General features: G+C 38.5%; 1 protein-coding gene across 5 annotated transcripts in view; it reads left to right on the top strand.

Annotated features, from left to right (window-relative positions):
- The window catches only part of MARCHF1 (membrane associated ring-CH-type finger 1), a 622,019-nt gene extending 612,105 nt beyond the window's left edge, over positions 1-9,914 (top strand). For all 5 annotated transcript variants that reach the window (XM_073576928.1, XM_073576935.1, XM_073576924.1 and 2 more), the window contains one exon: positions 6,312-9,914. In XM_073576928.1, the coding sequence (XP_073433029.1) occupies positions 6,312-6,613 (302 nt within the window). In that variant the 3' untranslated portion in view covers positions 6,614-9,914. The remainder of the gene's footprint in view (positions 1-6,311) is intronic.
- The last annotated feature ends 3,348 nt before the right edge of the window (positions 9,915-13,262 follow it).

Genomic DNA, 13,262 nt, shown 5'->3' with positions numbered 1-13,262 from the left:
TAGGCATTAGGTAACATTCACACAGACAATACCATTTAATCCAAACAGGTACAGTTGTATTGCTTTCATAAAACTCCAATAGTTTTAAAACTAAAACAGCCTATGCTAGGCACAAAGCTATAACAGTAAATAAAGAGTTCATTTAACAGGGGATATGTGTGAGTGATGGCTCACCTGAACATATTGCAGTCCTCTCTCCCAGAACAAACTTCACACACAGAAGAAGCAAGATCTCACTAGTGGTATCCCCTTCAGCACGAGATCCAGCAGCTTCCAGTGCAAAACAGAAGTGTTCAATTCCATGCACAGTTCACACTGAACAGGCTGCAGCTCTACATGCTTCTCTGCAGCTTCAACACACAGATTGCTCAGCTTTTCTAGCTTTCCCATGCAGTTTCTATTAAGAAAGAGACACAGGCATGCCTCTCTCCCCACTAAAGCTCACATGCTCACATTTTGGCTGGTCAATCACCAGCAGCACATGTGCATCTGCTTGTTTCAGCTGACTGACACACAGTGAATACAGGCATTGTTTCCTAGTCAAAGCTAGTCAGGTGCATCTAATCAAACCCTACAGAGCTAGGATTTAACTCTGTCTTACCTGGCTTTGCTGCAAAGGTTAAAGTACACTCTACAATACTTGCTGAATATGCTACACAGGCCAGCTTTAGATGAGCACTGAACAATCTGTAATAGATTGGTCAATGCATATAGGCTGCCATTTTTCCCAGCAGCACAAATCCTTTTTATAGAGGATGATGCACTGTCAAGATTGATAATTTTTTACAGAACAAAAATTAATTTCTCCAGATGAACAAGCAATTGCTAGGAATGGTTGCTTCACAAAAATTGTACTGTGGAAATAGACCTTAAGACATAGGTAAGAACATCTATTTGGCTTGTGCTAGAGGCATATAAATCTAACATAAGCCCTGAAGTCTGCTGCTTCTATAAGAATAATGACATTTGGAGTTCATCAAATTTTTCACTACTGTATCCTGAGTGTTATTACTGTGCCAACACACTCACACGGGTAACATTTAAACCAGTAGAGAAGCAACAACTGCACACAACAGTTCCCTGTTCAGACTAGGAAAGTCCCTAATCTGACACTGATTTGCCCTTGCCTGACCACAGAGGTTGGCACTCTAAGTAAATGTAATGGAGCCCTCACTCAACATTGACTGACCCAGAATGTCCTTAAATGCACTCTCGATAGATAATGTCCAACGCAACAACGCAAACATAAGTATAGATATAAAATTAAATACATATACATGAGAGGATAAGGCACAGGTCTAGGAACGTGTTCAAACAGTCACACAGGAAAGATGGAGGAAAATAAGAAGAACCAAAAAACAAATGGAATACGTGGCGACCTCCCAGTCTCTAAATGCAATAGAAGGGAATGGGTGCTTTTGGGAGGATGACTCACAAACTGCAGGAGAAGCTACAGAGATTAACCATGCACGATAATCACTAGAAGGGGAACTGTAACTCTAAACATCCATCTATTTTGAATTATAGCCAACAAATGAGACAGGTGCATGGTGAGTATAAATAGCCCAACCCAAGATATGATAGGACAGAACCAATTGGGTAAGTGAGAGACACCTGAGTAGAAGAAAACCAAGACAAGGAAAACAAAGACAATGGAACCATCAGCAGTTAGACAGAGACCAAACATGCTGTGGCTCAGCACAAAGGAAAAACCACCACACAGCAAGAGGTCACTGCGTCGAGTCCCTAAACCGAGCCATGACACTGAGCCATCAGTTGTGTTTATTTAAAAAAATGACTCTTTCAAGTCAATCTGTTAGCACAATATCCAAGCAGAAGAACTACCCCTTGGTGTGGTAGAATAGTTCAATGCCTCTTCAAACCTACATGTTTTGTATGTAATTCTAGCCCCTTCTTCCTTGATCGGTAGATCTGGCTTTACAGAACCAGAGAAGATAGGTGAAAAACAAAGAAGTGAACTGCTTAGTCATGCCATTGGTGCACCAATTGCTTGTGATTGGTTTGAACAGTCATCTTGTGCTGACAAATTCACTTTAAATTCAAGTAGTAGCCATACAATAATAACTGTATTCACCTATTATTTCCTCTTGCCTTAAAGGCGAAGATAATGTATAGTATAAAAGTAGACGTTTCTAACATTTTGAGGTACAAATGTCTCATAGGGAACATGTTATTAAGTGGGAAGATGTGAAACTACAGTGAGTAGAAAAGGTGAAAATTAAATATCCATGTTTCAAGAGACTTTACACCAGAATATGTGTTTGCCTCTAGCTTCCCTCCCCATCTCCAAAAAATCTTATAAACCCCAAAACTCACCTTCTATCTCAGTAATGGGACATACTATCTTCACTGAATGCAGATTTTTTTTTTATTAATCTAACTTTATTGAATTTTCAACTGAAACAGTCTAAAATAGTTTAAGAAATAAGTGAATACAAGACTAAGCAGGGCCCGGTCACAAACAAGTATATTGAAAAACTGACAATAACACCTTGATACATCAGTGATAAGCAATCGGCATTCACCAAAGTAAATGTTTAACTGGATTCAGTTCTAAATAGTGTAAAGGAAGAACTCTGTCTAAACATATAAGCTTTGATCCGTAAATGTAAGGTATCCAATAGAAATTGTGTGAATAAACAGCTGTATAGCAGATATATGATATTAACTCACACAACCGAATTAGGTCAGATAATGAAAAAGATAACAATATCCCAATATGTAAAGAGTGGAAGTGATTAAAGAAGTAAGAAGAAGAGAGAAGTATAACTAGGAGGAAAAAGCATAGGGGGAATGAGCAAGAGAGCAAGTGGAAGCGAGAGAGGGAAGAAAAGGGGGAGAATAAAGGGAGGGAGCGTTTCAGTTTATTCTATGTATGCAGCAGGATTTGGGAAGTTTCTTTTAATATCCAGAAAATATGTAATGGAAATTGAGTGAGTCTCTAAATAGGATCCAGGGTTGCCAAAGCTGGACAAATTTCACATCTCCAGTAGCTTCCGATAATAAGTCTTGCATATGGCATTTGTGTGAGATTTCTTGCTAACACTTAAGGTACTGTCACACTTAGCGATGTACCAGCGATCCCGACCAGCGATATGACGCGGTCAGGATCGCCGGTATATCGCTAAGTGGTCGCTAGTGAGCTGCCACACAGGCAGATCTCACCAGCGACATCGCTGGGGACGGGGGTCGCTACTTACCAGTCACACTAGGCGATCCTGCGTCCTCCCGCCTGGCTCCACGCTCGTCGCTCGTCTCTCCACAGGAAGCGCAGCAGGAAGCTGACTACGAGAAACGGTCCTGAACATTCTCGCGCGATCAGCGATAACCAGCGGGGGAGCGGGTCGGAGGTAAGTATCAGACACAGCGATGTCGCTAGAAATATCGCTATAACGTCACAAGTTATAGCGATATTGCTAGCGATATCGCTTAGTGTGACAGTACCTTTAGACATAGATGGGATTTCTGTCAAACACCAGTGTCTAGGTATCACTGACCAAGCTGCAGTTAGGCAGAGTCACAGGAGACAATGTTTCTGGACACTTATTGAACCTGGGAGCATAGACAGGATGGTTATCTGACGAGAAGGAATAATTCTCTCTCCAGAAATCTTAAGGAAAGTAGAAAATACATTTTCCCATAAAAAGGTTTTATTTTATCACAATCCCACCAAATGCAGAGCATCGTACCCTTCTCTGTTCAACAGCACCCACACGAATGTGGTACAGAGGGAAAGATTATATGTAGTTTTGTTGGGTACTGTTACCACATTGTCAAAATCTTGTAGTTTCTTTCTTGAGCATACTGGGCCACTGACATTTTTTGGGTAAGCAAAATGCTTTTGGTTATCCTCTTCTGAGAAGATAGTGTCTAATTCAATTTCCCTTGAGTGAATAAAGTTACGGTCTGTAGGGTGAGATGATTGACTAAAAGACTATATATATGGACTTAGTATAGTAAGCAACCTGGGCCCCGAATTCACCCCGCCGTCAATCTGGCCAAAGAAGGGGGTGAGTCGTCTGCTATGTCTGCTGATGGCGGTAATAGTCCAGAGGGGGGAGGTCCGGTTAGAAAGCATTCAATACTTTGAGGAGGCAATCCTAAAGCATCAGGGATGGTATTCTGGGTTCCTCTCCTCTTCTTAACACCTATTTGCAGATTCTGCATTGAAATTTGAGGACATAGAATAAGAGTTTCTCTGGCCCAGGACAGCAGCCAGGTAAACAAACTTCTCTACTCCTCCATGGCCAGGCCTCGCACCCACTGAATTCAGATTTTATCCATGAATTGAGAGTGAAACATCAACCCAGGAGGTGAAATACGCTGATTTTTCTGTTATCAGCATTATTACTTTGTTAAATGAAAAGTAAAAAGACAGTTACTCTTTGACAATAATCAAAGGAATCTGCCAGCAGGATGTCTATATTTTTTGCCGTACCATTGATGTGTATCTGATACTGATGGAAAAATTATTCTGAATATATTGTATATTTCTTGTTAAACTCTATTGTTCTCTCATTGATAAATAGCTTCAGGGAGTATGGCAGCCGCTTCACCTACTTATTCGGAGTAGAAGCAATGTGATAATTAAAAAAAAAATACTCTAACTGCATTTTGTAATATTATATACTAGCTTGGCCCGTGCAAAATTTTTGAACATTAGTCGTCGGGGGCGCAGGCAATTGCAGAAAAAGCAAGCTGGTCAAATGTAAATGTATTTCATGAGATGATGAACACAGACAAGTATCTATATATGTATATTGGTAATACAATAAATTGGTTTGATAAGTAGAGGCCAAAAAATGTTTTCCGGTTGAGACGCCACCTGCAGGTTATTTTGTCTTTCTGCAAGTTTATGAAAATGAATGTTTTCTTGCTGAAGAGAACAAGTTTACCTTTCAAATGGTGTATCATGTGTGTGGGTGGGGCAAAGTAATGCCTGAAAAAGCAGTGCATGTTTACTAATGTGCTGGTAATGACCTTTCGGGTACTGTGGTGCCACCTGCAGGTCATTTTTCCTTACTGCAGGTTTATGAAAATTAATGATAAAACTGTATTTTGTGATCAAATCGTGGATGTGTGCTCTGTTTGGCTAATTTCTTGCTGAAGGGGCAAGTTTACCTTTCAAATGGTGTATCATTTGTGTGTGTGGGTGCAGTATGAACGGGGATACACAGGAAACACTGAAAAACAGTGTTTAAAAATAATAGAATAGATTATAATTATACTATATTAATAATAATGTTTAATTAATCATGTAAAATAATCTTTCATTCCATGTATGACATATACGTTTATGTATCTTGACAGGTCAGAATTTTAAATTTAATTAATAAATTAGAGGTGCTTTTGTAACATAGTTATTTTTTCACTACTTCCCTACACACAGCTGAATTATCCCATTCTGTAATGCTGTAGATAAGCCCCCGATGTAATCTGAAAGATAAGAAAAAAGAGTTATATTACACTCACCCCGGCGTTCGGTCCGGTCAGATGGGTGTCGCTGTCCCGTCCGGCACCTCCCATCTTCATATGATGCCATCCTCCTTCTTGCTTCTCCCTCGGCTCCTGCGCAGGCATACTTTCTATGCCCTATTGAGGGCAGAGCAGAGTACTGCAGTGCGCAGACGCCAAAGCTCTCTGACCTTTCCCGGCGCCTGCGCATTGTAGTAATTTACTCTGCCCTCAACAGGGCAGATAAAGTACGCATGCGCAGGAGCCGAGGAAGAAGCAAGGAGGACATCATCGTATGAAGATGGGAGGTGCCGGACCGGACCGCGACACCCACCGCATCGGACCACGCCCCCCGGTGAGTATAATCTATTGTGTTTTTCTTATCTTTCAGGTTTCATTGGCAGCTTATCTATAGCATTACAGAATGCGGTGGCCGCAGCTGATAGGTCAAAAATTAGGTGACAGATTTTAATAGCTTTAATAGCTTTGGTATTTACAAGGTAAAGAGAACTTCCTGTGGTAAAGGGAATTTACTCTTTTTTGACATCTCTGAGATCACAGTGTTTATGCATCAAAAAAGGGATTTCCTTTTGAAGACAATTGCCATTTATTGCTTAGGTAAGATAAAATATTTAGCCTAATTTAGCTATATCTACGAGGATTACAGTAAGTCTTTCTATTCTGTCCTATACTGAACCTGAATTCTGTGCACATGCTAAAAGTTTTTTAATTGGATCAATGGAGATATGCTGTTTCTGTTCTTTGAAGAGCTAAATCGATTTCTATTAATTTTCCCTAAAAAAAATATTGTTCTGTATCTCTCTTTATGTTCACAGGTGTCCTGGAATGGCCATTTTGGACAAAATTAGTTGTTGTTGCTATTGGATTTACAGGCGGCTTAGTTTTTATGTATGTCCAGTGTAAAGTCTACGTACAGCTGTGGAGAAGACTGAAGGCTTACAATAGGGTGATATTTGTTCAGAACTGTCCTGACACCACAAAGAAGTTGGAAACTAAGAACTATCCAAGTAATCAGAACAGTGAACACAAGGATTCCGTATGTGTTCCAGTTTCACAGACATCTACTAATCTCCAGTCATGTTCCAATGCAAGTGTGGCTGGACTCATGTCTGTTTGATGAGAATGGTGGAATTTTTCAATATATTTGTACATTTCCAAAGGTTATACTGAAAGTGTTTCTGATTCACTGCAGCGATGCGGCCGGGAGCTACTCTCCATCAAGGAGCACAACACCCAATGTGGAAATTAGTTTCCATAATGTTTCAAATGTCATAGTATTACCATGAAGAGCATAAGCAGTGATCACAGTCCACAATATTGTAAGCCAGCAAACTCAAGCAGCTGACTTTATTAGTTTTGGTAGGGAAAACTTTTTTTTCCAAGTTGTTGTACTTGTTAATGTGTGAGTGAGTTGAATGTTTTATATTGAGAAACTCATTTTACAAAACACATGTACAGCGCATTCTACAAATTCTCCCCTATAGCCCTATGTGTCGTCTACACAATGTTCTGAATAAACATTAAAGGTTTTAATAGTCCAGAACTAATTTAAAAAATGCACTTAAAATTTGTTTTTAAAGGTTTGGATTTAGAAATTGTGGCAAATGGAATGAACCATAATATTTGTTTTACTTGTGGAATTTTGAATCGTTTTAATGCCATAGTTTCCAAATGATACAAATTTCCAAAGTTATGGGTGAAAGGCAAAAAAATGTTTCACCAAGTCCATCACAGCAATTCTTTCCTAAGGGGCGTCGTACAGTGGGGTGTCGTAATCATTGCAAATGATGCAAAAAGTTTCAAATCTGCTACATCATATGATATTTTCTCATAGCAAAACCACAGCCAGAAAAATTATATGCACTTGACAGATACAATTTTTAAAGTTTTGACAGGAAAAAAAAAAGTTTGTGCATGCAGCCTAAATGAAAACCAAGTTTTCATGGTTACAAATCACCGGTAGTTTGCTCATGTAGTAATATGTTTGCTTTCTATTTGCTTATACTTAAGATACATATTAGTCAGTATTTTATTTCTTCTGTTGGACATAAGAAATAATATAAATGGAACTGTGGCCAAAACAGTTTAATAAAATTCATAACTACAGTATCTTATATTTTAATTTCTGCACAGTAGTCACCCATTGCCTTGATAATACCTTCAGGCATTCTGGCCCTTTTAACAAGCATTTTGAGGTACCTAGTAGGGATGCTCTTTTAATAGTCTTGAAAATGTTTCTAGGTATTCTAAGCCTCTGTTTACTGTTTTTTCTTGAATCTCCAGTGTCTGGGATTAGTATGGGGACTGTCACTCTCCTTTTTTTGTCAAGTAGATCCTACACAGCCTGGTGGTGTGTTTGGGTCATTATATTGTTGAAATATAAAAGACGGTCCAACCAAAGCCCCCCATAAATGGTAGACTAAAGTAAGCTAACCTGCTAATATCAATCTGTTTGGCCAATAAATAAATGTGTGTTAGAGTTCTGGATAATTTATTGAACCGCAATATCCACTTTCGGACTGCCCATCATATTGTCTCCCAGGTGTATGCTGCTGTCAGACATGACATATCATAGAGACCACAGGAGCACTCCATTGAACGAGTGTTTCTGTGAAGGGTAGAGCCGTCCAAAACAATCAGCAGAACCATTTTGTATTGTTTATGGCAAGCTTAAGTGCAAAGCAGATAACATGCTGTTTGATATAGAACGTTGCCATAGCCATTTTGGTTGAGTGTACATCAAATGCTATAGAAATCACCAACTGTGTGAAGAGCAAATCACCATCACACTATCTCCTTTTTTGCACAATGTTGGCAACCAGGTTAACCTGAAGTCATTACTTTCTCAAATCTCGATTAATGAAACCAAAGAACATATTTCTGCTGGTCTGGTGACCACTATTTACAGAGTTATCAGGCCTTAAATAGTCCTGTGTGGCATGCTAGATTGTTATCAAAGGGAAAAAACCCTTTTTGCACAGTTGCTCATTTAATTTTTATTCACGCAGCAGTTTTTCTATTGGTACGACCACAACTGTTGTTCATTTGCATAACATCTTTATATTTTACATATGTGTCGCTTGACCAAACAAATCTTCTTATTAGTTTTCTGCAAACAATTCAACTGCATAGGCCTGATTCACATTGTCACACTTGAACAGTTGATGTCTAGTTCTGCTGCCTGAACCTACTGAATCATTCAACTGGGTGCTAATCTGAACTTAGCATTAGCTTATATTTTCCAACACTAATAAATTATATATACTTGTCCTGTGCAGTAAAAGTAACTCTTCCTCTGCCTTTTCTATGGTGTTCTTCATTAGAACCTGTTTCCTCATGTGCAAATATCAACTTCAGAGAGAAAAAGAACTAGAACTCTGGTGCCACCAATTTGAACTGCAATACTAAAAGACAGTATTGACCTCTTAATGATCCTTGCCACATGACTTAGGATAAAAAGCCAAGCTAGACATTCACTCTAATTGCTGACACGTATTTAAGGGTGTTTGCCACTCATCAGTGCAAAGTAGGAGAACTGATTTGGCTAAGTGAGAGGCCTCTGACATGGGGTTTAAGGTGGAACGTTTCTCTTTGTGGAAAGTCCCAAGGCAACATAAGGAGACTTATAGGCAATCTAATGCTTTTCTGATGAGGATGTTTGCAAATTTAAATTCCCAGAGGAGCATTGCATGGCCTATAAGTCTCCTTACGCTGGTTTGGTACTCTCCATAAGGAGAAATGTTTCTCTTTAGAACACCTTGTTTCCTCATAACATCTAATCGCTTTTGTCATTGCACTAAAAATCTTCAAAGTTCTTGTTCCATATTGGCTGACCTACATTTTTTAAGGTAAGGATGGATTATCTTTCGTCTTATGTCAGCTATGCTGTTTTAGTCCTAATGTGGAATACTAGCAACAGAAAACTCAAAAAGGACTCTGTAAGGTAAGCCCCTTATTGAAACTTATAGGCATAACGCATGAACATGCAAAGACACCTAAGAGCTTTAAAAAGGCACCCGGGCGCATTCAAAAGAAAAAAAAAAATACAATATGTGCATTTTATTCCTATATCAATAAGTATAAATTACAACATTAAATTTTAATAAAACAATATCCATTAATCTTCAGATCAATATGTCACTAAATGGATAAAACAAACATTCAGTTTGCTATCCAAACTTTTGACTGCATCTGAACTACTATTATATATTAATTTCAAGATCATTGGTCATAGCTACTGTGCTAATGTGTTAAATTGAAACTCATGGAAATTAACATTTTGGCAACTATGTATTTCTAGATGGCTAAAAGTTAATGCAACATTTTTCCACTTAGAATAGCAGGGATGTTGAATGTTTTCACAATATTTTCATGGTTTATTGCATTTTGAATAAAACCAAAGCTGTCTAAGCACTGAATTTATATGTCTCGAATTTTTCTATTACATATGAAAGTACATCTGTGTCAAAGGTTCTAGTTAATATTGTCCCAGCTTTTCAATTTATTATCTTTGCCTGACTTTCAGCTACTCTATTATAGTATCTATATAATAATATCTTTGATCTTTGCCATAGTAGGGATGAATCAAAGAGACATTAATTTTATTTATTGAGTCTTTCTCTGCTGAAGTCCAAATAAGAGGATTGAAATTAAAACACCAAAAAGGTAAGTTGTGGCATTATTGAAACCCTAGAATCAATTGACATGTTAATATGTATATTAAGAAAAAACAGACACAGAATTTTCAGAACATCTCGATTTATTCAGTGTCAAGTATGAGCGCCATTTGCAGAAATACAGGCACGTTTATACCTTTCCATGCTACTAGTGAGATTATTAGTGTTATTTGAGGAATGCACAATGCTCTATTACATCCTAGATGTGCATGATGGGAAACAAATCCGGAGATGGTGACGGCCATGAAAGCATATTTAGGCGACAATGGTAGAACGAGCAACATGTGTCTTGACATTATAGTATAAGAAATTCCAGCACTCAAGAGAAGTATATGCAGAAGAAATTTATTTGTACAACAGATTCTCCCAAAATTATATGACGCTTCGGTCTACAACTCAGACCTTCATCAGACCGGGAACAAAAGACAGAAAAACACAAAAAATCAATTAAAAACATAAAAACCACTGTTTCAGAATCAATAATACAAGGGCTAATGGAAGATGATACTCATCATAAATCTATAAATATATGACAAAAAACGAGAAACACCAGTTAACACAAGGTTCACACTTCATATATGACAGAAGTATCTAAAATGTTGATAATATAAAAGAGTTACTTGCGACATGTTTAGTTGCGTACAGGAAAAAAAATAAAATAAATTTTGGAGAAATTACCGGACCAAAGGAAATATATGAGAATAACTAGTACCTAGAGGTATGGAGATATATGTGAGCATGGAAAGTAAAGTCAATGGAAAGCAGCCACGATAAGTAGCAATATTCTCTGTAGAAATGAATAAGAGTATTAATAAAGGAACATTCAAGGAAATGAGGAAAAAAATAAAAAAATTAAAAATGACAAAATAATTAAAAAAACGAAAAGAAATGAAAAGAAATGAAAAAACGAAAATGAAATAGATGAAAAAACGGAAGAAAAAAATAAAAATGCAAAACAAAAATTGAAAAAACTGACCAATAGCAATGTAAAAAGATATAATAGTAGAATGCATAGTAATAGGCATAACGATGGAGGACAATAGAGAACAGAACTGGTATGTAAGCTTACCCTTTTTTGGGGGGGAGAGATCAAGGTCTTGGGACAAAGGGAGTCCCTATAGAAAAGAAGATCATACCATCAGGAAAAAAAAAAAAAAATCAACAGAAAAAGCTTCACATGTAAAAATGAGTGCATAGGAGAAACAGATAGGTAAGGGTTAAATACCTGTGGGCACATAGTAAGGTGTAGCAGTGGCAGGGGGGCGGGGTCCCCCCCCCCCCCCGCTGTAAAGCGTCCAGTGAGGCATGAAGGCGTTCTAAATACCGGAGGTGGCTGCTATAAGTGACGATACTTCCGGAAGTGGAATACCAGAAGTGAAGTAGCGGTGGAACGCAGATGGCATTCAAATGAATCGCAAGCTCAATTGGGACCCGGAAGTGATGTTGCTGCATAGCTCGTCACTAAAAGAAAAAGATCAGCGCCTGCTTCTTGTAAATGAGCAATGACATAGAGAGGGGAGAGAAAGGAGGGGGGAGAGAACAGGGGAACAGAGGAGCACGGAGCTAAAGGGAGGGAGGAAGTATTGTACAAGGACTAAGTTGCCAGTATTGTGGCACAAGTTTCTACTTCTAGTGACGTTCTACAAGTTCCTAGTAACGAATTTAAGTCACACGATTTTAAGAGGGATTCCCGATGTCTCATCGGATTGGAACTACACAGCGTAACAATAGCTGAATACATCAAGACTCAGCATATCCCGGGAGTTTTACGTGTTTCCCTATGACCCACTTTATTTCACACTTCCGTTTTTGACCATCAGTCAAAATCCGCTGTTTTTTCAAAAAAACGGATCCGCCATTTTTTTTGGCGGATCCGTTTTTTTTCCCTATTGATTTGCATTACCGGCGGATCTTGACGGATGGCCATCCGTTGGATCCTTTTTTTGCGGATCCGTCAATTTTTTTGCATCCGCCGAGATGCTTGGACGGACCATGCAACGTTTTTTTGGCTGCAGGATCCGCATTTTTATAGTGCGCATGCCTGGAGGAATGAAGTCAGCCGGAAATTTAACCCTGAAATCATTTCTGGCGAAAAAAAAAAAAATTCTCTCTCTCTCTCTCTCTCTCAGCGGTTCCTTTCAAATTCTTCATTCATTGGATCCGTCACAAAAAACGGTCCGGTGGCATCCGTTCACATCAGTTACCAACGGATCTGCTTTCCGCCATTTTGGCGGATTTTAACTGACACAAAAAACTGAAGTGTTAAACAGGCCTAAAGGTGGATAAGTCTCTAGTTCCTTACACTTTTAGTATGTGCTCTTGCACTCAAGGTAACAGTTGCTGACACTGGTGTCACTATAGGGGAGCAGTAAGTCATGTGTATTCATCTATTATAGTATAATCTATCAGTCTGGAATACCCAGTACTGCCCCTTCTGGCCACAGTCACTAGTTGATAAGGTTCCTGCACTTTGAGTGGATCCTTTACTATGGGTCCCGCTTTCACAACATTCCTGTAAAACTGGTTATAGTTCACTGTGATAAATCAAACCCCAGGATATCAAGATTCAGGGCAGACTGTACTTAGAGCAGCTTGCCGAGTCCTGTCTCCTGAATGAAGGGTGGTGCTTGACTGACAGGTTACTTTCTGTTCAAAGCACAGAGTATTTCTGTACTCCATGCTTTGGACTACTTAAAGAAGAGTAAAAAGCAGGAGATCTCATCTCATACTGTAACTTGTTGTTTAATTTGCTCTGGCAAAAATTAAAAGACCACTGCAAAATTTTCATTTTGTCTGATTGTTCTCTTTATAGGTATATTTTTTGAGTAAAATGTAAATTGCTCTTTTATTCTATAAACTACTGACGTCTTCGAATTTCCAAGCACTAAATTTTGTATTTATTTTCAGAAAGTGAGAAATGGTCAAAATAACAAAAAATGCAGTGCTTGCAGGCCTCAAATAATGCTAAGAAAACAAGTTCATAATCATTTAGAAACAATACTAATGGTTTAACTCAGGAACAGTTCAGAAATAAATATTTTGTGGAATAACCATGATTTTTAATCACAGCTTTCATGCGTCTTGGCATGC

Source organism: Dendrobates tinctorius, unplaced genomic scaffold, assembly GCF_039654945.1.
Source record: "Dendrobates tinctorius isolate UK_male_01 unplaced genomic scaffold, ASM3965494v1 ptg000008l, whole genome shotgun sequence".
Taxonomy (NCBI): Eukaryota; Metazoa; Chordata; class Amphibia; order Anura; family Dendrobatidae; genus Dendrobates; species Dendrobates tinctorius.
Note: the sequence above shows the minus strand (reverse complement) of the source record. Positions and strands in the feature narration are given on the sequence as shown.